This window comes from Drosophila mojavensis, unplaced genomic scaffold (genome assembly GCF_018153725.1).
Source record: "Drosophila mojavensis isolate 15081-1352.22 unplaced genomic scaffold, ASM1815372v1 contig_81, whole genome shotgun sequence".
Lineage (NCBI taxonomy): Eukaryota > Metazoa > Arthropoda > Insecta > Diptera > Drosophilidae > Drosophila > Drosophila mojavensis.
Genome location: NW_025318907.1, coordinates 22,119 through 49,416, shown reverse-complemented (window position 1 = coordinate 49,416; position 27,298 = coordinate 22,119). Strand labels below are relative to the sequence as shown.

The 27,298-nt window shown below is 42.6% G+C and overlaps 1 protein-coding gene across 3 annotated transcripts; it reads left to right on the top strand.

Moving 5' to 3' along the window:
- Positions 1 to 1,231: 1,231 nt before the first annotated feature.
- Positions 1,232 to 26,927, top strand: LOC6580306 (protein charlatan). Of its 3 annotated transcripts, none has more exons than XM_032729613.2 (7): positions 1,232 to 1,726; positions 18,711 to 19,024; positions 19,494 to 20,026; positions 20,089 to 21,108; positions 22,046 to 22,249; positions 22,459 to 22,791; positions 23,755 to 26,927. In XM_032729613.2, the coding sequence occupies exons 2-7, from the start codon at positions 18,806 to 18,808 to the stop codon at positions 25,679 to 25,681; spliced, it is 4,236 nt and encodes a 1,411-aa protein (XP_032585504.1). In that variant the 5' UTR covers positions 1,232 to 1,726; positions 18,711 to 18,805; the 3' UTR covers positions 25,682 to 26,927. The 3 variants fall into 3 exon arrangements, with proteins under 3 accessions (XP_032585504.1, XP_043867099.1, XP_032585503.1); XM_032729612.2 differs by lacking the exon at positions 1,232 to 1,726 and adding an exon at positions 7,815 to 8,141; XM_044011164.1 differs by lacking the exons at positions 22,046 to 22,249; positions 22,459 to 22,791 and having other exon boundaries at positions 1,233 to 1,726.
- Positions 26,928 to 27,298: the final 371 nt, after the last annotated feature.

Sequence of the window (27,298 nt, the reverse complement as noted above, 5' to 3'; positions counted from 1 at the left end):
AGGCAAGCTGAAATGGGCCCTGGGTAGGCTGTGCCTTCTCCGTAGATGCCCTGACTTAAATTTAAATTAAATAAGAGTCTCTGCTTTTAGCTTTGAAATTTGTGCATCGGTAAAACGGCTAAAAATTTAATGAGTCCGATTTTAAAGCCCAGCATGTCTAGTGTGCGTAACACACTCATTTTATTTATGATATATATATTTACTATGTATCTCAGTTATATATACAAATGAGAAAATTACTCACTTTCTCGTTATTCCTTTTTAAAGCATTTCAAATCAGTCTCTGCAAATCATTCAAATTTTTAACGGCTACGCAGCACATTGAGTGTCATAGCAAGCAGCATACTAACAGCAAGGTGGTGCTCATATTACGTAGCTCTGGCAAGGCTAGCCAATAACTGCTCAGTGCTGCCAGATTCTTCTCTGCAAGGGCGCGACAATTTAAATAGCGCTAAGTTCGCTCTTAACAAGCAAATTAGAGTTGAATCAAGTGCAAATTGTTTTTGACTACAAAAAAAAATTTTGTTTTTTCAATTAAATTACATACGTTTTCATGCTATATTATATTAAATAAATTACATTATATGACATTTAACTTTATATAAAAATACTATATTAATAATAATACTAATAATAATAATAATAATAATAATAATAATAATAATAATAATAATAATAATAATAATAATAATAATAATAATAGTGTTTTTATAATAAATTTTAAATAATTCTACCGTAAGTATAAAAAATTATTCAATTTTATTCATATTAAAATTTAAAATCAAATCACCAATTACTCTACACAACGTGCAAAACTTTCATAAGTTCCCAAATGCCCTGTTTCAAGTACCGCACAAATAACGGTAAACTTTTTGTAAATAAACATGGCTGCCATGGTATGAGCTTGTCAGAGAGCCAAACGCATTGAATGAAAACATAAGAGAGCAAGTGAACGACAGAGTGAGAGAGACAAAGACAGAGAGAGTGAGAGCGAGGGAGATAGAACAAAGGCGCTTGCTAGCTATGCGTGTGGGAGAGCTGTGGAATGCGCGCGCTTTTTTGTGCTACCAACAACAGCAACAACAACAAGGCGCGCCATAAACAGGAAGCTTTTTGTGCGATTGCACAACTCGGAGCGCAATTATTGCGCGACTGGCAATCGGCGCGGCAACAACAGCAAAAACGAAACGCTGCTGCAGCCGCCAAAAACAAAACATAGACAAACGATTACACAGCAAATAATAATAACGGTTAAATACTGTCGTGTGTGTGTGTGTGTGTGAGTGCGTAAAAGAGGCGGTTGGTCGCGCCGCCTCCTAAAACGTCGGCACCGACGCCAGGGCTGGCGCACAGCACAGCAACACAAGTCTAACGGCAGCTACGCCAGTCGCCAGTCGCCGCTTTGCATTCTAGGCGCTCGGCTCTGTTCCACTCCCATTCATTCGAATATTCATTCAGTGTGTGAGTGTTGATGAGGTTAGTTGTGAAAGCCCATTGTGTCGCGTCAAATGCTGAAAGTGCAGTGCGTAACCAAGTCAAAGAACAACTGAAAAAGTGACGAAAAAAGGAAAAGAAAAAAGAAAAAATAAAGAGCAGAAGCTGAAGAAAATACGGCTGAAAAGGATTCCCAAAAGTTTTGCCTGCGAGTCGCGCTGCTGGCGCTCGTCGACGACAATTTCTGTTGCATACTTCTTGGCTGGTCGCGAAAATCTCTGCGAACATGTTGGTAAGTTGCAGCGCATAAAAGTATGCAATGACTTTTCGCCCAAATTACATGAAATACGTGCAAATACCGTTGCATGGGGGAGTTGCATATGCCGCGCAGAGCGTATTTAGCGACAGCTGCCAAAAAGGGGGAGCATTCAATTGGATTGGATTCTATATAAATCCATAGTAGAGGGCAATTAAAAAATTTTCCAACAAATGATTTATTGATTTTTCCGCACTGCGTTTGTGTGAGTGCGAGTGTGTGTGTGTGTGTGAGTGTGAGTGTAACTGTGAGTGTGAGCGTTTCGCCTGTCTGTGTGCGTATATATTTTTCGGTATGCACTTTTTCCAGAGAATCACCCCACCGCACAGCACGAAGAGCAACAGCAACAGCAACGACAACAGAAACAGCAACAGCAACGGCAACGACAACGGCAACTATTGTCGGGCTCCAAACAACCCCCACAAACTAAAAACAGCGCCAACTTCTATTTTTCCATCATCAATACGATGGGCTGGCTTGCTCCACATGGAAGCATTTGCCATGGCTTTTTTGTCATTGGTATTGGTATTCGAGCAGGCGCTCTATGCAGCAAAAATACCAACCCCCAAATCAATGCACACACTCACACCCACGCACACACACACACACACACATACACATAGATATTGAAGCTTTAGCTGCTTTGGCATTTTGAAAACTACAAGCGAACGACTTTTCGCATTGGGTTGGGTGGTTGTTTTTCCTACCACCAGGCGGCGCATATCATAAATTTTGTGTCTATAACAATTTTTGGTTCTCCCACCGCCCACACACCCCCCTTCCAAAACAACCCCCCACCGCCCAGCACCCCCCAGCCGTCGCTCAATCGCATCAAAAAACTGCAAAGGAATTATTGTTGCAGTTTTCAAATCCAGCTCAAAAAGAGAGCGAGAGAGTGAGTGAAAGAGTAAGAGAGAATGAGTGAGTGAGAGAGAGCGAGCATAAGTTCTCTCTCGCATAGTGTCAAATATGTAGTTTGTGTGCGTGCTTCCTCTTCTCTGCTGTCCAGCTGCGTTCGCAATATGCACTTGCATTTGCTCCGTCTCTCTCGCTCATCCACTCTCGCTCTCCTTGTCTCGCTCACGCACTATTTGATTTTTGTGGGCGTGAGTTGGGCGCTGATTGCATATGGTTTTTGTGCTTTAGCTTTTTATGCAACATATGCGGCATATGCAAACATGTGTGTGTGTGTGTGTGTGGGTATATACATACATATATTAATATATACGTATGTTTGTGTCTGTGTTTTCATTATATAATTTGTATTTTGTTATTTATGTTCATGTATTTGGTGAAACTAAAATTCTTTCTAGCTTTTATTTTTCCTGTCGTTGCTAGGCAATGCAAATAAACGTAGGGCAGAGGGAGTGCAACGTAAGCGGGGGAGTTACGAATTCCGTTAGTTTGAGTTGAGGATTTTATTAGTATATTACACACACACAAATACATATGTACATGATTTATACCTTATATAAAATGCAAAACTTTATGCATTCCAATTTTGCTGCATGGGATTTAGCATATGTCTGTGTGTGCATTCAAATTATAAAGGATTTCCTATGTACATACATATATAGACATCGATTTATATGGACATATACATATATATATTCTGTAGTTGGTGGAATGAGAAAAATTTGTATGTCTATATATTTAAATATTAAATGCATCTAAAAGTTTTTGTGGTGGTTGCTGCAAAAACATGCATCAAATTCAATTACAATTTGTCAGACGTCCCATGATTTATATATAATACATAAAGATTATATATGTATATAACTTTCAATTAAAATGGAGAATTCTAGAGAGCCTCGTTTAAAAAGAAAAATCATATTATAAACAAAAAGATAAATATCTAGAATAATCATGAATGGCATGAGGATTCCAATCGATTCTTTAAAAAAATCAGATTTATAAAATATATAATAATATATAAAATAACCATAAAAGTTGTAGTATAAATTAAAGGTATCAAATTGTTTCTTAAAGACAATATCTTTAGATTTACATAAAAGTAATGGGAGTTATTTGTGCCTAAAGAAAGTGCAAGCTCTTAAGATATGTCTATGGAGACAAGCTTGTCTGCCCGCCAATACTTTTCAAGCTTAACTGAATTCAAATTTGTGAGCCTCTTAAAAAAAAAAACACGGCCATGATGAATCCCTTATTAACATGACCTAAATTTTAGTTATCTGCTAATTGATCAATTGTAACTTAAGGCTAACTCTCTTTATTCTTACTTGCTTCCTTTTCTACTTCCTTCTTTCTCTACCTTAAGGCTAACTCTTCTTTTCCTGGCTTTCTTCCTCATTTCGTTCCTTCTCTATCTTAAGGCAAACTCTATCCCTTTTCCGACCTTCCTTCCTGCGTGTCTTCTTTGCTTCTGCCTTCTCTAATGCCAATCATCGAAATAATTTGAGCATAGACTACATTATGACTATGGCATAGTTATAATATAATTAAAATAACCATGTAAATAAATATCTGATAATCTTTGTAATTGACTACTTTAGCTAATAGAGCTGTAGCAATGTCTTTTAACAAATACTATCTATACAATACCTCTCACATTTCAGTAACCATCGTATTTTTCTAGAATTGTATAGAAATTTCATACAGAGAAATTACTTCGTTTGGAGTGGCGGTGGCGTGGGGCAGCTAAACTGCTGACCATTTCCTGTTGATCACATTCCAGTTTTGACCCGCCACCAGAGTTGCCCCCACTAGCCGAAAACACGAATTCACCCAGAGCCCAGAAGCCCGTGACTCACAAGTGAGCAAAGGCCGACCGCAAAAGCAAATGCCGGGAACTGTATCCAAGCACATATATAAACAAACACACACACATATACATATACATACACATACACAGTTAGCTAGACAACGACTGAATAGATGTTCGGCCCACCCACGCCCACGTTTTCGAGTTTTTATAGTCGGCGAATTGCGCATGCGTTACCGTACCCTCGTCTCTCAGATACTGCCCCTACCCCTACCACTGCCTCTACCCCGCCGCCTACTCCAGCCCATGACCGTCCCACGCTAGGCTACGCCATATTGAATATGTGAGAGCGCCGTACGAGTGAGCGAGTGAGAGAACGACGATCGCAACCCACCCTATGGCCATTGTCTGTGCTGTGGTTGTTGCTGTTGCCTTGGCGAGAGGGTCAGGTTGGGCCCCTCTGTTCGGCGACACTCCACTTTTTATGTATATATACTTTTTTTTTTTTGTTAAATGAGACGTGACAAAGTGCAAGCAAATCGTGACGATCGGCAAAAGGGGGAATTGGGTACGTCCATGCTAAGGGATTTTTTGTGATCTTCGCCTGGCGCCTTATGGATGAAGCCCTACCCAGCGACACTTTCTCCTGCCTGAGGAAGGGCTTCGCCCAGTGACCAGCAACAGGTTTCCACCCAGCTCGTTTTGTAATTGGCTCTGCTCATTACGCAGCTTTCGTTATATCACCACATCACACACAAGTTCGTGCGACCAAGGATGGCCAGAGGTTAGCGGTTGACGGGTCGAGGCGTCGGTCCACCCGACAAGTGCAACAGCTGTGATATCGCTCGCCGAGCATCATTTGGCATTGCCAGAGTTCGATGTCGATCGACTGTGTTGGCTGTGTGCGTCTGCTGCTTTCCTTGGGCCAGTGGGCCACATGCTCACGTCTCGGGCCTCGTTAGTTAGGGCTGCTGCTGCTGCTGCTGCGGCTGCTTCAAACCGGTTCACTAGCCAGTGCTCCTTTGCAGCGGCAACGGTCTCGTCATCAGCCACCATCGCCACTTGAGTGGCAATGAAGTCTAAAAGTAGGGTGCTCCATTTCACTGACTAACCTGTTTTGTCTCTTGATCCGTAATCTGACGCATTGCGCTGCACTGAAGGCATTTCTGAAATGGTTTTGCCTGAGGCTGGGCTTTGTTAAGGGAGTTTATGGGAGCGTAAATAACTGTAAGAGTATATATTTGGAATGATGTGGACTTTAACAATTTTCTTAAGGGCAAAGCCAATTGAAAGATTAATTTATATTTTAAGCAATTTTTTTGTAGTTCATACTTTTTTGGGAAAACTTTAGAACTCATTTGATTAATAAATATAAATATTTATAAAATCGTAATTATTAAAGTAAAATCAATATTTTGTTAAATGTTTTATGTATTCTGTGTAGTAATATTTTATAAAATGCATTAAAATCTTGAAAAATAGTAATATATGTTTTGTTTTATTTATTTTGCATAATAAATTTTAATTATATAAACATTTAATGTTTATTCTAAAAACTAGTTAATATATAGTTTTTTAATATATAACATTTAACTCATTTTCATTACTTAAAATATTTTGTAAAAATATAAATAAAAATATATAAAATTTTTGTTTTTATGTTTTTTGCTTTTTTGAGTTGCCTCAATTATTATTATATATTTTATTATTTATTATTATGCCTTATGATTATTAAATAAATATTATTATAATTTTTTTTCCTTTTTTATATATTTCTTATCTTATAAGTTTTCTATTATGTAGCGCATCTGTCTGCCGAGTAACTGTTAGCTTCCTATACACTCTCATCTAAATGCATTTTAGTCCATTGCCACTTCACTAATTGATTCACCCGCTTCGAGACTTACTGATTAAAACAACAATCACAAGAACCGTAACTTTTCGCTACAATAAAAGTAATAAGAAGAACAGCAACAACAGCGAGGCAACAGCAACAGAACAATATCTGAGCAGAGCAGCGCAGTTGCAGCGCAGCTTGATGCGATACTTCTTCTTTCAGCCATTGATTGCGTTCAACTTTCAATTTCATTGACTGCGTCGCGTTGCTCTTGATTTTGTTTGTAGTTGCGAGTGGCGGCGTCGAGTGCAAGTCTTGCACTATTGAGGTATTTCCCTGTGAGTCATGCACATTTGCATAGCATTGACAGATTATTCAAGCCGAGTTTTTCTTTTGGCTTTGACTTCAGCCTAACCTCAATTTCAGCTGTGCTGCCCACGCTGCAGCCAGCGCCACCCAGCTGCCAACTACCTGCCCAACCTTATGTACATACATAGATATACATACATATATAAATACATTTATATTGTATCTACCTGGACTATGTATGTATGTATGTATATATCGGCACCTCCTCGGAAACGAGCCCAAAAAAGCCGCGGCCACGCTAATGAACGCAACAGTCAATCGTCCCCCGTAGCCGACGCCGCCAACAGTAACAGCAAAAGCAACAACAGCAACAACGGCGGCTACAAAAACAGCCACAAGCAGCAACCCACATGCACGAAGATCATTACCAACAGTCAACCCGCCGACGCCGACGGCCGCGCATAAAAATACAACAAAAATCAAGTTGCGCAGCGGCGGACGCCACACAAACTGACCTGCTTCTGCGCGACTGCGCGACTGCGCAGCGCCTGAGCCAACAACAATATTGTCCAGAAATTCTACAAGCCAACCCACCCTACGCAATAAGCAACAACAACAACAGCAAGAGCAATAGCAGCGTCTATGCTACCCCCGCTCCCACTGTTGCTCTCTGATGCTCTCACTAAGGCCCACACAACAACAGCAAAAACGTGAATGAGCGGGTGGCTTGCCTGGCCGTGCCTTGGCTGTTGCTGTCGACGCCAACAGCGACAGAGACGCCGGCGACGCCGCCGATTGTTTGTTGCAATTTCTCTTTTATTCGATCATTCGCTGTATAAGGTGGCTGCTTGGGCCCCCGGCGGCTGGGAACAGTGGAATACTAAGAACTTAAGTGCACTTGTCATAAAAAGTTGATTTCAGTACATAAGGGTATCTAAATTATTAAATTTTTTATAATTTAAAATTGTAAATAATAGTAAACAGTATTTTAAACTTAACTACCCACAATTAGGCCATGATAATAATAAGGTTCATATCACTCACGCAAATCAAGGAAATCAATTTTGTATTGTCATATGAGCGATTCAGCCCACTGTGCACCAGCACTGACGCTGCCCGAGCGCGGTCGTTTCAGCAGCAGCTGGCTGCGTCATCGTTCCATGCTTCTCTCCCACATTCTGCCTGGTGTCGGTGACGCTCTCGCAGTCTGTTGGAATTTTTCGTGGCGTTCGGTTCGTTAGCTCGCATCGCGTGCATTATAACAGCACAGCACCACAAACAATTTCTTGTATATTGGCCGGCGCGTGTTTTTACAGATTTTTGGCCAGTGTTTTGATTAATTAAAGTGGACAATTTAATGTGTGTGTATGTAACTAACTGCATACTCTCCAAATAGTAAACAAATTGTGTGTGAGTGTAACAAGTGACACAACGAGAACAGCAATAACAATAAAAGGACGTTTGGCGGCGTATAGAAATGGCTTAAAGTCCAAAGAACACGGACTCATTACAAACAATCAAAGGTACATACAATTATTCAAAATAATTAAAAATGAAGGGCGCAGATTTAATGCCGTCTTGGCGGCTATTAATAATTATTGATAATCAGATTTCTGAGCACTTGCAGTGGTATGCTTGTATGTGTACGTGTGTCTGGCTGTGTATGTGTGTCAGTTTTTGGAATGAATGTGACCAATGTTCAAGGGCACAGTTTTTGGAAGGACGTTGCCAGACTTTTGCATATTGGGATTATAATGTAGACAGGATATTAGCAAAGATATCATATATATTTTTAAATAATAGTTAGGCTTGTCTGTTTTAGCTGGACACATGTTAACGCTTAGAACGCATGTGGCTAACAGATATGTATATTCACACAGACATCGAGGCACTAATACTAGCACACATTACATAGACCCATCGACAAAAATCATTTCGAAGGCCACAGCCAACAACCACAACCCACAGGTAGCTGGCGGCTCAAAAACCGGTTACCCAATTTCCAATTATACACAGACAACCCAAAAAACAGCCACTCCAACGCCCAAAAAACGCACCAACACTCAGACAACACTCCCAAAAACCTAAAAAAAAATACAAAGAATGCCCGCGAAGAGTGGGCACCCCTTTTGTGCCTTGGGTCGGGGCCCGCCTGTGGCAATCACAAAAGAGATGCCAGCACAGACACACTCATACCGACAGATGAAAATCGAGCCTCGGTCGCCATAGCAGTTGGCCCTCCCTCGCTCTGCAAGGGGCAACGATAATGAATGATGTGAAACCCACCACCACCACCGCCAAACCCAACAGCAACAACATCCTTGACAGCTTGCGTGTGTGTTGGGTACAATCTTCCTCCTGCTCCCACATTAACTGTCTGGCTGTCTGCCTGCCTGCCGCCCTCTCTTTCTGTCACGCACACTTGTAGCTTCGCATTTGTAGTATGTTGGTCTGGCAACCCTGCGCCTACATTATCCTACTTTCTTTTCATCCGTCTGCCTGCGCTCGTGTTTCTTCTTTACCAAATGCGCAACGCACTCGCACACACACTCATGTACATGCACACGCACACGTAGTGAGTCTTGTGTGAGTGGGTGATGTTTGAAAATCTTGCTTGCCCGTTTCCCCCGGGGCGAACGGCGCGACACAGCGCGATTCGACCCGACTCGACTCGACGCCTACCTCAGCCCTATTTATTCTTTTGCTTTGTCGCATAGCCGTTGCGCTCTTTAATTGCCGCCTCGCTTGGCTCAACTCCCGACTTTCGGCTCGCTCTCTCGCTGTCTGTCTCTCACAGCAAGCGACGCGACTGACCGTCGCCCGTCGTTTGCTTCTACCGCCTGCTGTTTCGTATGTTGATTTTTTAGGTTTTTATTTTGGCGTCCACTGCCTAAACAGCGGCCCTCGGCTCTCGTTTTCTGTTTTATTTTATTTTATTTTTTATTTTTGCCTTCACACCCTTTTGTTAGTTTATCGCACACAAATTCTTTGCTTGCCCATTGCCGTTTGCCTGCCTGCCTGCAGTTTCGCCTCGGCCTGCCCAACGACGACGACTTCTGATGAATTTCTTACACCCACCCAACAGCAACAACAACAACTTTTGCATTACTCTGCTCTGCTCTCCTCGCTCACCCTCTTCTTTCTTCTTCCTGCTGCGTTCGTTTACTTCGTTTTTGCTTTGCTTGGCTGCTGCTGTCTGCGTTACCGCCCCCACACAATTCGGCCCTCTATAATTTGCCCGTTGCTGTTTTTGTTGCTCACATTTTGTTGTTTATGCAGCGTCGTCTCCCCTTCGTTTACTTTAGCACTTTTTGCTGTGCTTTCATCATTTTCAAGCAAGGAATTGTCAATGCGGCGATCGTTTTTCGGTTACAGACACAAATGCATGCACACACACATACATAATATATACAGATCCATACATGTTTGTAGGTGTGCATGAGCTTGATTCTCAGAGAGTCAACTGCGCAGTTATAAATAAAACTCTCTCCTCTACTCTCTTTTATGAGTGATGATTTTGAAATTAAGAGTGTTAATAGCTGAGCTTAAGGATTCAGTTATGTTAACATTATGCCATCTCATAATGACTCAGTAATAATATTTTATTTATATTCTTATTTATAACAGGATCTTTATGATCATTTATCAAATTTCTTGCCAATTAGACAATTATCTATCCTGCTAGATCTCTTTATGTTGACACACCCCAGTTAAAAAGATAGACCCACACAGCCATATTCAGACTCGCATCAAGCTATCTCTCCCTTTGCTCTGCTAAGTTCAAGTTCCCATGAACAAAGGCGCGACCCCAAAACGCAGCCAGAGCGCAAACTTCACAAACTAAATTACGCACTTCCCGTCGGGGCCCAATGGACGGATGGCGATCTATAGGGGAGGGTGGCTTGCGGAAAGACAACGGGACGATCGACGATCGGTAGATTGGTACCTGCCTGCCAAGAGGGTTGTTCGCTGGCTGCACCGGCCGAACAATCTCACCAAAAATCACATAGGAATTTCCTGTTACAGCGCCGTTACCTCCCCCGGGCCGACCCGGCCTGACCATGCTGCAGCTTACCTGCCCGAGAGAGTTTACCTGTTCCACATAGCAGCAGCTGTTTGTTTTGCGGCTTTCAAGGTTTCTACTTTTTACCTGTGGCGTCTTTGAGTCGCGTCCCCTTTGCAGAAGTAGAAATCGAAGCAGCAGCAGAAGCAGCGACAGCCACAGCAGCCACCCCATTGCGTAGGATTCCATTTCATTTCATTTCATTTGTGGACCATTCGCCGCTTTCAAACTTGGGTTGGGCCAGGGCTCAGTCCCTCTCAGTGTGCTGGGGGAGGGGTTAGAGCTGTTGGCTTGATTATATTTTGGTTTTTGGTTTTCGGTTGGGTTTGCTCGTTTTATCGGGCCAGTCACTTTGTTGGCGTGGCCCGAAAACGAGAAACTCGTCTTCAGTCGTCGCCCCCTCTTCAGCTCAGTCGCGCTGCTCTTTGTGCGCTTTGTGATCATCATTATCTGCGTTTCGCTGCCTCATTCTATGGGGCTGTGGCGGTGGCGGTGGCGGTGACTGCGACTGCGACGGTGACTGGGGTCGGGGCCTCGCACTGCTGCCGGCGCATCGCCATCGCCATTGCCATCGCCTCCTCCTACTACAATTTGCCTAAAAACCTCAACCGTTTTTCAATATTCAACGTTGGGACGGCCCAAAAAACCAAAAATCAAGAAAAGAAAAAAACACACGAGTCGTCGACGAAGGTTGTGAAATTTCATTATTGGGTCTGTTTCTGTCGGAGGTTGAGTATGAATGTGTGTGTGTGACTGCCTGCTGCTGCTTCTGGTTGTTGTTGCTGTTAATTTTAAGAGGCGTCCAGCGTCAACAACTCAACGTTAAAATTTTGGGTTGGGTTTAGAGCACATGCTTATACATACACATGAAAACGGATAGATATACATACGTATACATATTGTATATGTATATCTATCCGTTTTGTGTGTATGTATATAGTATAACTAATCGGAAGAACAACCCTAAGATCCGCTCGAATAATAAAGCCTGTCAATAGCAACTACATTGTAGTTTTCGAGACATTTCGATTGGGCTCAGATCTAGAATGTAGACATCAGCTCTAAGATGTTATTGATTTATATAAGATATGATATACATATCAGATAAATTATGATCATATAGACTTTAATTGCTTGATTAGTTGATAGCCCATATTCAGTTCATCAAAATTAAGGATAAGCAGCTCTAAAGATGTCTTCCACTGGAACCCAAACTGAAAGATATAATGGATTTATCCCGATAAAGTAATAATATTTTTAGATTTAGATTAGATTTCAGATTTACTGACTTATTTATTTGATTCCCTTTTCACAAAAGTAAAGCTTTGTAAAAATCCTTTACATTCTAATTCAAAGAAGTAAATGTTGTTAGCTCCATTAAAAATGCTAATATGCTCCAGGCATATGTAATGCATAGAACCGGCCTGTCAGGTGTAACAAATCCGAATGTGCATATGTCTGCATGCCATCGCATAATTGGTCATCCCTTCTGGCCTGGCTTATCCACTTGTCAGCTGGTATGGCTCAACCCCTAAGCGCAAGTGCCGATGCACGCACTGCAGGCTAATAGTCCAGCAACAGGCTGGCAAAGGAGTCGCTCCCTCTGGCGGCAGCTGCAACCTGCTCGCCAACCCTGCGACCAGAACTAACATTGAACACGAAGGAAAAAAACCCACCCCTAAATGTGAAACAACAACGGCATAAATTGCTACCCCAGGAGGGGCAGAGATCGTAGGACAGACAGGCAGAAAGTCAGTGCTGAGGATCGATGCACATGTTGCTTGGGCAGCATTTTAAGTAAAAGGCAAAGATTTCATAAGAAAAGCGAGAGAAGAAGAAGGAGGAGGAGGATGAGAAGTAGGAGGAGTAGGGGAGGTGAAGACCAAGTAGGAGGGTGCAACTGGCACTTGAAAGAGGGACGCCAGACGCAGAGATCGCCATTTTCTTTTTCCTTTTGCTGCTGCTGCTGTTGCTGTTGCAGCAGCGCCTGCATTTTGGGTCGTTCGACAACGTTTTATGAGGGCGCGCACCTGCCAACAGCTGCCAGCAAAAAAATAAGACAACAGCAAAAGCAACAACAACAACAGCGGCAGCAATAATAATAAGCATAGCCAAAAGCTGAAGTCGGAGAGACAACTAAAATGCTATATATGACTTGGTTCGAATCGAAGCGAAATGAAGCGAACTGAACTGAACTGAACTGAACTGAACTAATGGCTGCCCTTGAAGATGTTGCTGCTGTGAATGTTGCTGTTGCTGCTGCTGCTGCTGCTGCGGTGAATGTTGCTGTTGTTATTGGTGCTGCAGCAAACGCCCACAAGGCAATGCTACCAGCACCACCCAAAAATCAACAAGCAGACAGAGAGACACACACATAAACAACCACTCACACACACACACACTAACATACTTTAAGAAACCAGCTTTAAAGCGCTGCGCTTATTGCTTTGTTGTCTGTCCGCTCATCTTGGGCCAAAGCTCAGCTCGAAAAGAAGACGCCAAAAAAGAGAGGCAAAAAAGAAGAAAAAAATAGCAGCAGCAGCTGCCGTCGCATCGTTTTGCTGTTGTCTTCGACTGGCCACAAAAATTACCACCTGCCGCCCATATAAAGCTGCCCTCTGCGCCTTCACACACACCGAGACACCGAGAGGCACACGCACACATAGGCTGAGCCCGCAGCGTCGCGACGCTGGCGGATGTCTGTGGCGCAGCTGCCAAAAGTGCAAAGCAACAACAACAACAACAACCAAAATGAAGACGTATCGTAAACGCAGCGTTTACATATTGCCTACACAAACATACATACATACATACATATATTTAGCTATTTTGCTTAGTTCCCTTTTGTTTTATTTTTTTGTCGAATTTGTTGTGGCCACCCCACTCCCTCCCACGCAACAACAACAACAACAACAACAATACCAATGCAAGTAGCCCACACGCATGCGCTGCTGTTGCTGCTGCGTAGGCGTGTGAAGCAGCCAAGAAAATCATTTACGTTGCGTCCCCTGGTTGCTGTTGTTGTTGTTGCTGCTGTTGCGCATATAAAATTGAAGATTTTATATTGCTGTCGTTCGAGCGATCGTTGAATTTAGCTGGACACAACAGCTGTTAGACAGCCACCCACTTTAACAACTTGTTGCTGTTGTTGTTGTTGTGTATCGACGTATCGGTCACGTTGTTAATGCCAGACAGAGGCGCGAGACAGTGGGGCAAGTTGTTAGAAATGCAAGCGCTAGAAATACTAAAATTATTTTTTCTGATTGAAAATAAATAAACAGTTATCTAAGATGAAAAAAAAAATCATATCCACTTATTTTTAAATATTATAATAATTTATTGAATAATTGAAAAATTAATTTTTTAGTGAATTAAGGCATAAAATACTTATTAAACCAACAATAGGACTTTGCGAACTTACAAATGTGGATTATTGTTTCATTAGATAAGCTATAATTCTTATTTCATAACCAGCAAATGAATCGCATTTTAACTGAATAATTCATTGATTGTATACCTATTTGCAAAAAAAAAAAAATCATTTTTAAAATATTAAAACACTTTGCTCAGCTGAAATATTAAGTCCATGCGAATTACATTTATAGTAGAACTTTTTCAATTTCTAAATATATATTCCCATACATTTATTACCATTTCACATTAACTTAGACAAGCTCTAACTTCCAAAACACATTCAGTGCCTTCAAATTAATTTAAACAGATATATTTGTAAACTCGTATCTACTAAGTGTTAATATGCACAAATATGTAAAGATTAAAAAGTTGTTTGCATTGCGTGTGCCACTCAAGTTGTTCGCTTTGCTCACTTTTATGTGTGTTTGGTCTGGTGCCGCCCTTCCAATTAACTCGCCCCACTGTGCAGGCCATCGCGCAAAAGCACTTTTTAATAACTGCGTGTGGCTTTGGGACCGACAGACGGCTGCTGCTTGGCGTTAACATGTCATTAGCTGCCGCAGTCGCAGCCGCTGCCGATGCCGTTGTCCATTGCTTGTTCTCTGCTGGTCGCCCTCCTCCCAATCGGTGCGCCTCTCCTCTCTCTCTTCGCTTCTCCCGCGTATCTTGGCCTTTCACCGTTCACCGCAACAACAACAGCTTTCAGTAATGTTGTGGCTCACCCTGAGCTGCCATCGGGTCGGCTCAGCCCACGGGTGTTAAACTGTCTATGTGTGTGTGTACAAATATACATTTAACTGCACATACATATGTATGCTTACATACATACGCTCAGTCAAAAGTACGACTTTGCTTTGGCAATTTAGCTGTGTGACGCCCGCCCCCTAACAAATATACATACATATGTGCACACACATACATACGCGTACATATGTAGCACACGCAACGCGCAATTCTGAAAAAATATTATCAGCAAAAAAGAACATAAAAAAAAAAAACAAACAACAACAGCAATTGACTCTGCTGCCTTATTTGAAGAGAAGCCACCCAATAATGCGTTTACCGTTAACAGTCAATCGTCCGGCATCTGCACCACGAAAGACAACAGCCGACAGCTGGACAAAAGAAGAAGAGCGACAACGATCGGCAGACGTGCGCCCTGTCATATCTCTGCTCTCTTTGCTTGCTTCGCTTGCGCTCTCACTTCAATTATTACTACAGCAAAAGCTCCGCAACCGGCATTTTTATGTTCAGCTGCCAACCGGTTTTGCGCGCTCTCTCGCGCTCTTTCACTCTCGCTGACTCCCCCAAATTGCGTTGTCATTGCGGGCAGCAGCAGAGCGTCGCAGCTGCTGCGGATGCCAATGCTGATGTCGGTTTTTTTGCACACCCACCACAGGCGGCGGTGGCGTCGGCGTCGCTGTCGCTGACGGCGACTGATCGCTGTATTTGTTCTTGATGGTGCGCGTGTTAGAGTTGTTGTAAATTGATTTTGTTGCTGTTGCTGCTGGTGCTGGTGCTGGGGCTACTGCTGCTGTTAGCGGCGACGACTGTTGCGCCCATTTTCAGCCCACTCGCTGACGCGCCCATTTGACGCCGCCGTTTGGTTTGTTGTCTCTGGGTTTTTTTTTTTTTTTAGCTGCCTGCTATTAGCAAAGCGGATGTTGTTGCTGTTATTTCAGTGCCTGGCCCCAACCGAGCACCCACACACTCTGCCGCGGTTGTTGGCAACGCATGGCACTTTTTGTTGTGTGTGTGTGTGTGTGTTTATGTTTATGTGTCTATCGCTCGCCCACAAATATTGACCCCATCGCTTGGCCCTTTCTTATCGGGTATTTTTATACCCTGAACCCATTGAAAATGGGAAATCAGGGTATAATGGTTTTGTGAAAAAGTATGTAACGGGCAGAAGGAGGCGTGGCAGACCCCACAAAGTATATATATTCTTGATCAGCGCGATGAGCTGAGTCGATATAGCCCTGTCCGTCTGTCCGTCCGTCCGTCCGTCCGTCCGTCCGTCCGTATGAGTGCGTCGATCTCAGAAGTTATAAGAGCTAGAGAGCTGAAATTTGGGATGCATACTCGAGTGTACCATACGCAGTACGAGTTTGCTTTATTTTTTCGATAAATCGTCCGATAACTTTTTTATCGAGAATAATCGAAAAATTGATTTTGTTTTTTTAGCCTAATTTGAACACTTTTAGACCTGGAGTCTTAAAATTTGCCTTGTATATAAAGACAATCGATACAAAGATTTTGTCATTTACAGATTTTGGATACCACGCCCCCTTTCCCCCCAATTTACAAAAAACGCATTTCAAGTACTAGAGACTTGTGCTTTGGAATGTACACACATATTCACCATATGATTACGTTCTGAAAGTTTCATTAAGATCGTATGTCTACAAAAGAAATTATTCAACAAAGAAATTCTCATAATATTGCCCACACTGCAGCGCAGCCCAAGCGCAGTCGCTGCTTACTGCGCAGTTACCAGAGCACGGGCTTATGCGTGCGTGTGGATGCATGTGCATAAAAGAAGTGCAGAATGATTAGAATATCAGCTTAGAAGGTTCAGGGTATCTCCTAGTCGAGTAGTCTCGACTGGAGCCTTCTTACTTGTTTTTTTTAATATATTAAGTTTTTGCAAAACATTTGAATGACGAAAGATATTGCAAAAATTGATAAATTTGCAAATGAAGGCTGAAGAAAATTGATTAATATTTCTCTTGAATTTAAGAGGGTCTCCAGAGAGTGCTTAGCGATGTTATATTAAATAGTATTATATACATACATATGTACATATATACCATAGAGATAATTTTGTATACATTGATCTTGAGCTGAGACAAAAGTCAAGTCACCCACCCAACAACAACAACAACCACAATCAAATCAACATCAATAACAATGCCCTTGGCTTGAAAAGCCACACGCAGCGAGTCACTCAAAGGGCGTGGGCGGTCGGCAAGGCAAGCGAGGGGATCTGGAGGGGAGCAGCTGGGCTGAGATCTGCAGGCTTTGTAGACCTACCCAACGAGACACAACAAACCAAAGCTGAAGCCGCAGCCGCAGCCGCGAAAGCAAATGCAAAGCAAACGAATGAGAAACGAAGTAAAGCAGAAGACTCAAACGCCCCCAGTGGCGCAAAGTGTGGGCAACAACTGTAAAAAGCACACAAAGCATAAAATCAAATATGCAAAAAGCAACAGCAACAACAACAAATAACCATACGAAATATGACGCGAAAAGAGACGAAAGAAAACACGCTTCGGTACGGTCACACAAACACACACACACACACAGACAATAATTCTCTCATTCCTTACACACACAGACAGACCGACAGAGCACTCCCCGGCAGGCCAGGCCAGGCCCGCCCCGCCCCCCTCGCTCATTTGCCACATGGGCCTGGGCCTAGGCGCGTGTGGGTGGCTCCCACTGTGTTGGCTCTGGGCCATCGAAAGAAACGTGCCCATGTCCCATGCTCCATGCCCATAACAAAAACAATTTTGTCGCCATACAAAAATTGTTTGTTTTTTGTTCAGCATCTCACTTGAAAAATGAGGCGCAGCCATCAGCAACATGTGGGCCAGCAGCGGCAGCAGCAACAACAACGACAACAACAGCAACGTAGAGCCACCCACCAATAACAACAAACGGGCCGCCAAAATTACAACAGTTATTGTTGTTGTTGCTGTTGCTTAGCAATTTGTGTTGTATTTAGAGTGAGAGATGCGCTTAGATATCCTCCAAAGGTGCAAAGTTTTTGGGCGCGTTGGGTTTTCGCAATGAAGTTTCTTCCCCTGCTTCCTCTTCTGCTAACAAGCGTAAGTGTTGTTGTAGTCATTTTATTAATGTATGCAGCAAAACAGACGCTGCGATCAGGCGACAAAAGTGTCGAAAGTGTTATGAGTGTGCGAATCAAACTGAAAAATATATAAGAAATCATTTAAATATAAAATTAATTAATTAATAAAATAATTTAGACGTATGTATATAAAACACCGTTAAATTTACTAATCAAATTTACTAACTAAATTTAAAAGTAAATAATTAAAACCAATAAGGTACAAAATATATGTAGGCTTTATATTAAATAAATATAAAGGAAAGAAAAATAAGTTTATGATATTCACTCTATATCTACATATTTATATAGAAGAATATTTATTCCAAACCATTCACTTTTGTCACCAGTCCGACAAGTGGTGAATAAAAATGTCGTTAACAAAAAGTGGGCTCAAATCGCTGCTTGCTGCCTGAGCTGGCGCTGACTCAGCTGATGCTGCTTGGAACGACGTCAGCATCAATCGAAAAAGAAAACCCCCCCTGGGGCCCACCCGCATGGCTAGGGCCCAAGGCAGGCAGGTTCCAGGCCGTCGTCGGCAACCGTTGGTGTGTCAACAGACAATTCTTCGAACTGACGTCGATTGGGATTGGGGGGGGTTGTGTGGGCATTGGGTATTTTGTGTGCCGGATGTGAATGTGCGTTAAGCTTAGGCACACTGACTAACTAAATGTGGTCAGTCAGCCCACTCTCTCTCTATCTCCTTCTCTCCCTTATCTCACTCTCCCTAACTGACTCTCTCTCTCTCTGGGTTTATCTTTACAGTTTTCGAAGCGCATACGTGGAGGCAACAGCGAGAGAAGTAGTCGCTGCAATTTTCGTGCAACGCCGCCGCAAGCCAAGGCCAAACAGTCGCAGCAATGGCAACACTAATCCCAGCGACAGGATGCAACACAGCGAGCGCACAGTCCTCAAATGTTGAGGCCACATATGAAGATATGTTCAAAGAAATCACACGTAAACTATACGGCGAGGAGACCGGCAACGGTTTGCATACGCTCGGTACGCCGGTGGCTCAGGTGGCCACCAGTGGACCCACAGCGGTGCCCGAGGGCGAGCAGCGCTCGTTTACGAATTTGGTAAGTAAAGGGAGGAGGCGATATAGAACAGTGGTTCGATTATCAGTGAAACTGAATCGAATTATTAAAGTAAATAATTAGATTCCCATTTGCCGTGATTTATATAATTTTCCATTGTGATCATGGATTAATAATATAACATAAAAAAAGTATACAAATTAAACAAATAATTAAATAAAATTATAAAAATAAAATAAAAAATGATATAATAAGAGGGTAAATAAAAAAATTATAAAAAAAAAAATAAAAATTATAAAAAAATAAAAAATTATAAAAAAAATAAAAAATTATAAAAAAAATAAAATAAATAAATACAAATTATAATAAAAGAAAATAAATGAAAAAATAATAAAAGAAAAAAGTATAAAATATTAAATATGAGTACAAATTATAAAGTACCTTAAATAATACAATAATAATATATAACTAATTTAATAATTTTTCTCTTATTTCACCTTTTTCTCAATAGCAACAAATTGATCGCACCGCCGCGCCCAGCATTGAGTACGAAGCAACTGGTGCTGCGGGCGGCGGCAGCGGCAACAACGTGGCCACAACCCAGGCCAATGTTATCCAACAACAACAGCAGCAGCAGCAGCAATCAGAGTCGGGTAACTCTGTGGTGGTCAGCGCCAGCGGCAGCGGCGCCTCAGTGGTGCCGGCGCCCAGCGTCGCAGCCGTGGGCAGCTTCAAGTCCGAGGATCATTTGAGCACAGCTTTCGGTCTGGCTGCCCTGATGCAGAATGGTTTTGCCGCCGGACAGGCGGGCCTGCTCAAGGCCGGCGAGCAGCAGCAGCGCTGGGCGCAGGAGACGGGCGCAGCGGAGCAACAGCAGCCGCAGCTGGTGCAGTGGACAACGGGCGGTAAGCTGCAGAGCTATGCGCAAGTGAGTCAGCAGCAGCAGCAACAGCAGCAGCAGCAGCAACAACAGCAACAGCAACAACAGCAGCAGCAACAACAACAGCAGCAGCAACAACAGCATCAGAGCACGCCCAAGTCCAAGTGAGTAGCTAGCGTTGTACATGGATGTGGAAAAGTATTTCAATCTTTTGTTATTCCCTTAGGAAACATCGTCAGGAGCACTCGGCGGAGCTGATCTATGCCAGTCCCTCCACATCGGCCAATGCGGCCCAGAACCTGGCCCAATCCACGCCCACCTCAGCGCCCACCAATTCGAGCAGCAGCAGCGGCGGCGGCAGCAGCTCTGGCTCTGGCGGCGGCAGTCGCAGCAAGAAGTCCTCCCAGGCCCAGGCAGCCGCCGCTGCTGCCGCAGCGAATGGGGTGCACATCGTGAAGCGCTATGCGTGCACCCATTGCCCCTACTCGACGGATCGCCGGGATCTGTACACACGCCACGAGAACATCCACAAGGACGAGAAGCCCTTTCAGTGCTATGCCTGCCTCAAGCAGTTCAATCGCGCCGATCACGTCAAGAAGCATTTTCTGCGCATGCATCGCGAGCTGCAGTACGACATCAATAAGACGCGCCGGCATGTGCCCGCCGGAAGTGGGGGTGGCGGCAGTGGCTCCGGCGTCGGCTCACACCATGCGGGCGGCCGTGGCAACGTGACGATCAATGCGACGGGCGTGAACATTGATAATGCCTTCCTGGAGGCACAGCGACATCCCACCTCGACCAGCATGAGCATTGCGGAAACCATCGAAGCGGTGGCCTCCGCTGCGGACATGCCGCTCGCCCAGCTGAAGCAGGAGAAGCTGGACGATGGCTCAGTGCTGCCGCTGCATGTGGCCGCCGTGATGAACAGCGCCCAGCAGCCGGTGGCCAGCTCCAGTTCGGGCTCGGGCAGCAGCAGTGCCGCCGGCTCCGGCCTGCTGAAGCCGAAGCGCGAGAAACGCTTCACCTGCTGCTACTGTCCCTGGTCGGGCGCCGACAAGTGGGGCCTCAAGCGTCACCTCAACACCCACACAAAGCCCTTCGTTTGCCTGCTCTGCGATTATAAGGCGGCGCGCTCCGAGCGCCTGGCCACCCACGTGCTCAAGGTGCACAACAAGCGGGCGTGCAGCAAGTGCTCCTACCTGGCCGACACCCAGGAGGAATACCAAATTCACATGAGTGATGTGCAGTAAGTAGAGCTAATTGATTTCTATTCAGTTGTTACGATAGGCTAAGTAGGGATTGGGTAAGAGATTTAGGTGATGTTCTATACTATTTAGTTGTTGTTAGAGTCTATTGATCTATTTGAGAGTCGAACAGGAGGATTGACTTTGGGTTTACTTATTTGGATTGCTGGGATAGAGAGTAAAGTGATATAGATAATGATCTGGCTGCTGATCTACAGTCGTTTGATTTTATAGAGTCTATGATCTAAGCGAGAGCCGATCGATCGCTTGTCTGTTAAAGCATCTTAGATAGACGAGAGATCTAGATGGTGATATATGTAAATGATAATCTATAATATAATATAATATAATATATATATATATATATATAATATATCATTTAGACATTGGATTCTATGATCTACGAGAGCCAATTTAATGTCATAGATAGGGTATGGATAGATAGGAATGTGTAAGAAGGAAAGAGCCAAAGACAATAAATAGCAGTTAGTTCTTGTTATGATAGGTGATATATGATATAAGATTTCAGCGATTGCATAGCTGATATGACATCATACTTTTATAAATAGATATAGGAGAGATCTAAATGAGGATCTATAACAATTAGCTGTTAAAGTCTCTGATATACGATGATGTGATAGCTTGACTGATATGACATCCCATTTAAGTTGATGGAGATCTTGGATAGAAGAGGGATTTGGATAACGATCTATAGCAATTAGTTGTTAGAGTCTATGTCCTATGATCTATGTGATAGCCAATTTGCTTCTTTGATATGACATCCTATTTAATTTGATGGAGAACTTGGATAAAAGATCTAGATAATCATATATAGCAATTGGTTGTTAGAGTCCATGTCCTATGATCTATGTGATAGACAATTTGCTTCTCTCATTGTCCACCTGAGTGAAATGTTGTTTCTCTTTAAATCAAATGCAGTCCGCACGATAATCGTCCAGCGCGCAGCAGCAGCAGCAACAACAGCGGCAGCAACAACAATAACAACGGCGGCAACAACAGCAACAACAATGGCAGCAACAATGCAACGCATAGCCAAAACTTGAATGTCTTGCGTACGATTGGCAACACGCTCGTGGCCAACAATCAGCTGAACACGTTTCACAATGCCGGCAATGCTTTTGGGTAATGTTCGCAGACCCACTTCTTGAACCCCTCCTCCCCAGCCCCCGAACTCCCATTGCTCCACAAGCGCGCACAAAGCTCCTCTAACTCTCGTTACTACCCTCGTTCTCTTGTTCTCTCAACTCACACACACAAACACACTCGAACACCTACGCCTTCACACACACACACACACACACACATACGAATACCCTGAACACGCACTGCAGCACGTCGAGCGGCGGCGGCCAAACCGTTGGCAATGTGAGCGGCAGCGGCGCCGTTACCATCTACACCACCACCACCAATGAGGGCGTGTCTGGAGGCGGCGGCGGCGGTGGCGGTGGCGGCAGCAGCGGCAACATCACCGGCGGCCCCCTGCAGGAGATCATCGTGAATCCCACCTCGATGGTGGGCTGGCGTCTCAGTGCCAATGGCTCCCTGATACCGCCGCATGATCTGCTCACCGGCAGCCTGCCGAATGCAGCGACACAGAAACGCGGCTCGGAGCGTTTATTTCAATACCTCGAAGCCGAGGGCAGCGATCCGGAGGACTATGCGCGGTATTTGCTGACCCACTTCTGTTGTCTCTCATTTATCATTTTTGTGTTGTCTCTCAATTCGTTTGTTGTTGTCTTGTCGTCCATTTTCATGATTTCCTTTCTTAGTTTTTATTTAAATATAGGCTGATTTCTGTTTTGGTATATATTTAAACAATTGATGGAAAGCTTCATTATTTATTAAAGAATATTCATATTCATTATGTTTTCTGCTATCATTTGTTTGTTTCGTATTAGAACCAAAATTTGTTGCCAAAATTTATTATTTATTTGGAAATTTCTTTTGAATTTATTTTTAAGTATTTGCTGCTTTTCTGTTTGGTTTATATTTCAAAATGTGCTTATTGATGCATTATTGCCAATTTTCATAGGCTCGTTTTTGGTTAATTATTCATGACTTGTTGCCAAATTTCATAGCTTATTTTTTAATATTTGCTGATTTCTTTCATTGTTGTTCCCAGTCTGCTTTGATGGGTTTTCATCAAATTGTTTTGTCCATGTTTTTCGCATATTTTCCAAAGCTCATTATATATTATTATATTTATCTTTACGTTGTTGCCACATATAATTATTCACCTATTTTTTTTCGCGATTATATTTTAATATATATTTCAAAATTTGTTGCCAAATTTGATTACTTATTTGTATATAATTGTTTTTTTTATTTTATTTTTTTTTTTTTTTTTATAAATATTTGTTGATTTGTTTCATTGTTAATCGAATAATAATGAAATAAATCTTGTGTTGTTGGGTGTTGACGTGCTTTTATTAAATTTTTTGCATTCTTTGTTTTTCAATTTTCTTGCATATTTATCAAGTTTAATTCCACTTTATGTTTATATGATTACCAAAATTCTTCAAATTTTGATTAAGTTTTATCTTTCGAGTTTTCATAATTTTTCTATAATTTACCCAATGTAATTGCTTCATCTAATCTCTCCTTTCGTTTGCTCTCTTCTTCCGCAGTCTGCTAAAAATGGACGCAATTAGTCGCAATACAGCTTCGGTCGCTCAGGATTTTCATAAAGCGGGAGGCGTGCACGAGTTGAAAATACCAGCAAATCATCAACTCCTGTTCAATAATAAACTGCCTTCGCAATGGACGACACGAGAGGCTGCAGCGCTATTGCACAGCCTGAGCAGCATGGGCGGCCATCACAGCAGCAACAGTAACAGCGGCAGCAACATCAACAACAACAACAGCAGCAGCAACGGCGGCAACAGCAACAGCAGCCACAGCAACATTGGCCAGCGTCAAAAGTTTGGCGCTATGCGTGCCAGGCAACACTCGACGGGCGAGGATGATGAGAATACACCGTCATCGGCATCCTCCTCCTCGTACTCGGGCGACGAGTACAACATGTCGGGCGCTAGTTCACCCATGAAAATGTCGCGTCATGCCAACAGCAATGGCAAAAGCTTGCGCTCGTCGAGCGAGCACGAGCATGAGAGCGAGCTGAAGGAGCAGAGCAACAACAACAACAACAACAAGGCGCTGATGGCATCGGCATTTCTGGAAGCGGCAGCCTACGAGCAGACGGCCATTGAGCTGCTCGCCAGCAAGCGAAAGCTCAAAATTGAGTATGACGAAGATCAAGAGAACCAGCAGCAACAACAACTGCAGCTACAGCAACAGCAACAGCAGCAGCAGCAGCAGCGAGTGCAGCTTATTAAATCGTCTCCCGCGTATAAACTTAACAATAACAACAACAACCACAATAATAACAACAACAACAGTCACAGCTATTACAAAGAGAAATCTCACAGAAATGCCGTGCATCATTGTCCTCAGGATGACAAGGAGAACAACACCAGCAGGTCTGAGGCAACGGCTGCAGCAGCGGCAGCAGCAGCCATGGCAACAGCAACAGCTGCTGCAGCTGCTGCTGCCGCTGTTGGCACTGCAGCAGTGGCTGCAGTAACATCAACACCCAACAGCAACAACAACAACAGCAACAACACACCCTTTCTCACCCAAATGGAATATCAGAATCTCAATCGCATTGGCACACAGTTTCAGAATTATGTTAAAGACATTATAAACAAATACTATGCAGCTGAGACGCCTTTGATGCTGGCCGCCGCCGCAGCAGCGCTGCCGACAGCAACTACGACGGGCCAGCAGCAGTTGTCGCCCGGCAAGCGGCGACGTCTGATGAGCGAGACCGAGGAGTATATTGAGTATCTGCGCAACAAGGAGGACATTACACTGACCATAACACCCAAGGTGCCTACCGGCAGCAGCAACAGCAACAGCAGCAGCGCTGCGCCGCCAAAGTTAACAGTGGCGCCGGCATCGCAGCCCCAGTCGCTGCTCAAGCGTCAACTAGATCTGGCAGCACCGCGTAAAAGCCCCAAGAAGCCGGCTGTTAGTCAACATACTCTTAACAGCAACAGCAGCAGCTGCAACAGCAACATCAATAACAGCCCCAATAACAGCAGCGCTACTAGCGCCTCGCGCAAGTCCTTGAATCACTTGGCAACGCTATTGCCTCTGTTGGCCGATGCTGCCAGCAAGCAGGAGTATTTAACAGCACCGTTAGACTTCAGCAAAAAGTCCGATGCAGAGACGGCGCGCAGTTCGCGTAAACAGGCGCAGCCAAAGAAAATACGCCTCTCTCCGGAGGCGGTGGTTGCCATGCTGCGCGACAAACATCTCAATAAGCTGGTGCACCAGAGATTGGGCTGCGCCAGCTGCACGGCCAGTCGACGGCGCAATGGCGGCGGCGGCATCAGTTTCAACTATCATACGCTTGGCTCTCTGGCGCTGCATCGGTTTTGGAAGCATCGTGCTCTGAAGGTTGCGTCGCGCAGCTGTCGGCAGTGCAGTGCACAGTTTGAGCGGCGCTACAGCTTGCAGTTACATCGTCGCCTGAAGCATGCCAAACTGTAAAAACTTGCGCTCGCTCTCCCGCACTCCCTCTCTTTTTATTTAGTTTAGAGCGAACTGATTTCTCATTAATCTTAGCAAATGTTTTGCTTGCCATATACATTTCATATGCATTAGGCATTAACATTGAAAATTTATTAAAGAACAAATTTGCATTTATTTGTTAAATTTTAAGTTGTGATGTACCTGAAATATGATTTCTCTTAAAAAAAAAAAAAAAACATAAAAAACACAAAAAAAAAAGATAACACTGTAGAAAGTTTCCCTAAATTTCGATCAATTTCACATTATATTAATTGTACAATTGAGGTTATGTAAAAGACATACACACACATACACACTCACAAAACAAACTCACATTGTAGTGTTTAAACAAAAGGCAAAAAGACAACAACAAGTACACTAATATATTATATTATAATAATGAAACACTTAATAGAATTTAGGAAGATATCCGATGAGCATTTGTCAAATATCTTCAATTTTGTTGCAAGAAAGAAAACAAAAATCATTTGTGAAGTGAAATAGCTTTAATTTGCCATTTAAAGAAAACGAAAAAAACAACAAGAAACTTCATATTTTAGTTACTTAATACGAGTATAATTTTTGCCATGTTATTTACTAGATGTTTAAGTTCTATTATTCGCTAAACACACACACACACATACATACATATATACACACACATATACATATAAATACATGTATTTAATTTATACGAAATATGGAATGCAAAACCTCAATGCCTTATTTCTTTATTATTTTTAAATTAAGCTTTAACATAATGAACATTTATTTAGTTTGTAGCTTTAGTTCAGTTGCTTGAGCAACAGCCACGCCCACGAAATGCCCACAAAAAATACAGCAAGCATTCAGTTAATAGAATTTAATGCTTATGGATAAAGAAACAAAACATAAACTATATGATTATGATTATGATTATTATTATTAAACGTGTAGTTGTACTTATGATTTTATCAACAACAACAACAAAAACAAATACAAAATACTCAAAGAAAATACAATATATATATATATATATATAGTATATATATACATATATGGAATAACTTTTTACCACACACTGAACAAGAAGGAAATATTTGACTGAAATGTGTCGGGGAAAATATTAAGAGAAGATGAAGAAGACGAAGAAGTAGCAGCAGAAGTTACAAATAAAATAACAAATAAACAATGCTATAAACAATTTCTAGTGTAAAATGTGTGTTTTTGCTAAATGTGGTAAACTTAAACGTAAATTTATTACACCAAACGATAAACTAACACAAAACAAAAGAAAACTAAAAAACAAAAACAAAAATGAGAAAAATCTTAAGTAAAGTAAATTTTTGGATGACAAATGCCATTTAGACAAAATTTTTGAGACAAAAAAAGACATTTATGAGTAAAGCAAAAAAAAATAAATAAAAAGCAACAAAACAAAAGAACAAATTTACTTTACATTTTATTTAAGCACATGTTGCAAAAGAAAGATGAAAAAAACAAAAATAACAAAAAAATATAACAAATGAGTAATATAAACAAATATAAGTGTTTTTAGTTTAAAAATTATATTTCCAAAAACATTCAAATAAAAGTAAAATTAGTTTAAACAAAAAT

Excerpts from the sequence above, each read along its gene's own strand:
- LOC6580306 (XM_032729613.2), top strand. The coding sequence starts at position 18,806 with ATGGCAACACTAATCCCAGCGACAGGATGCAACACAGCGAGCGCACAG. Across the intron at positions 20,027-20,088 it reads CAGAGCACGCCCAAGTCCAA|GAAACATCGTCAGGAGCACT; the intron begins GTGAGTAGCTAG and ends TTATTCCCTTAG. Across the intron at positions 21,109-22,045 it reads ATTCACATGAGTGATGTGCA|TCCGCACGATAATCGTCCAG; the intron begins GTAAGTAGAGCT and ends AATCAAATGCAG.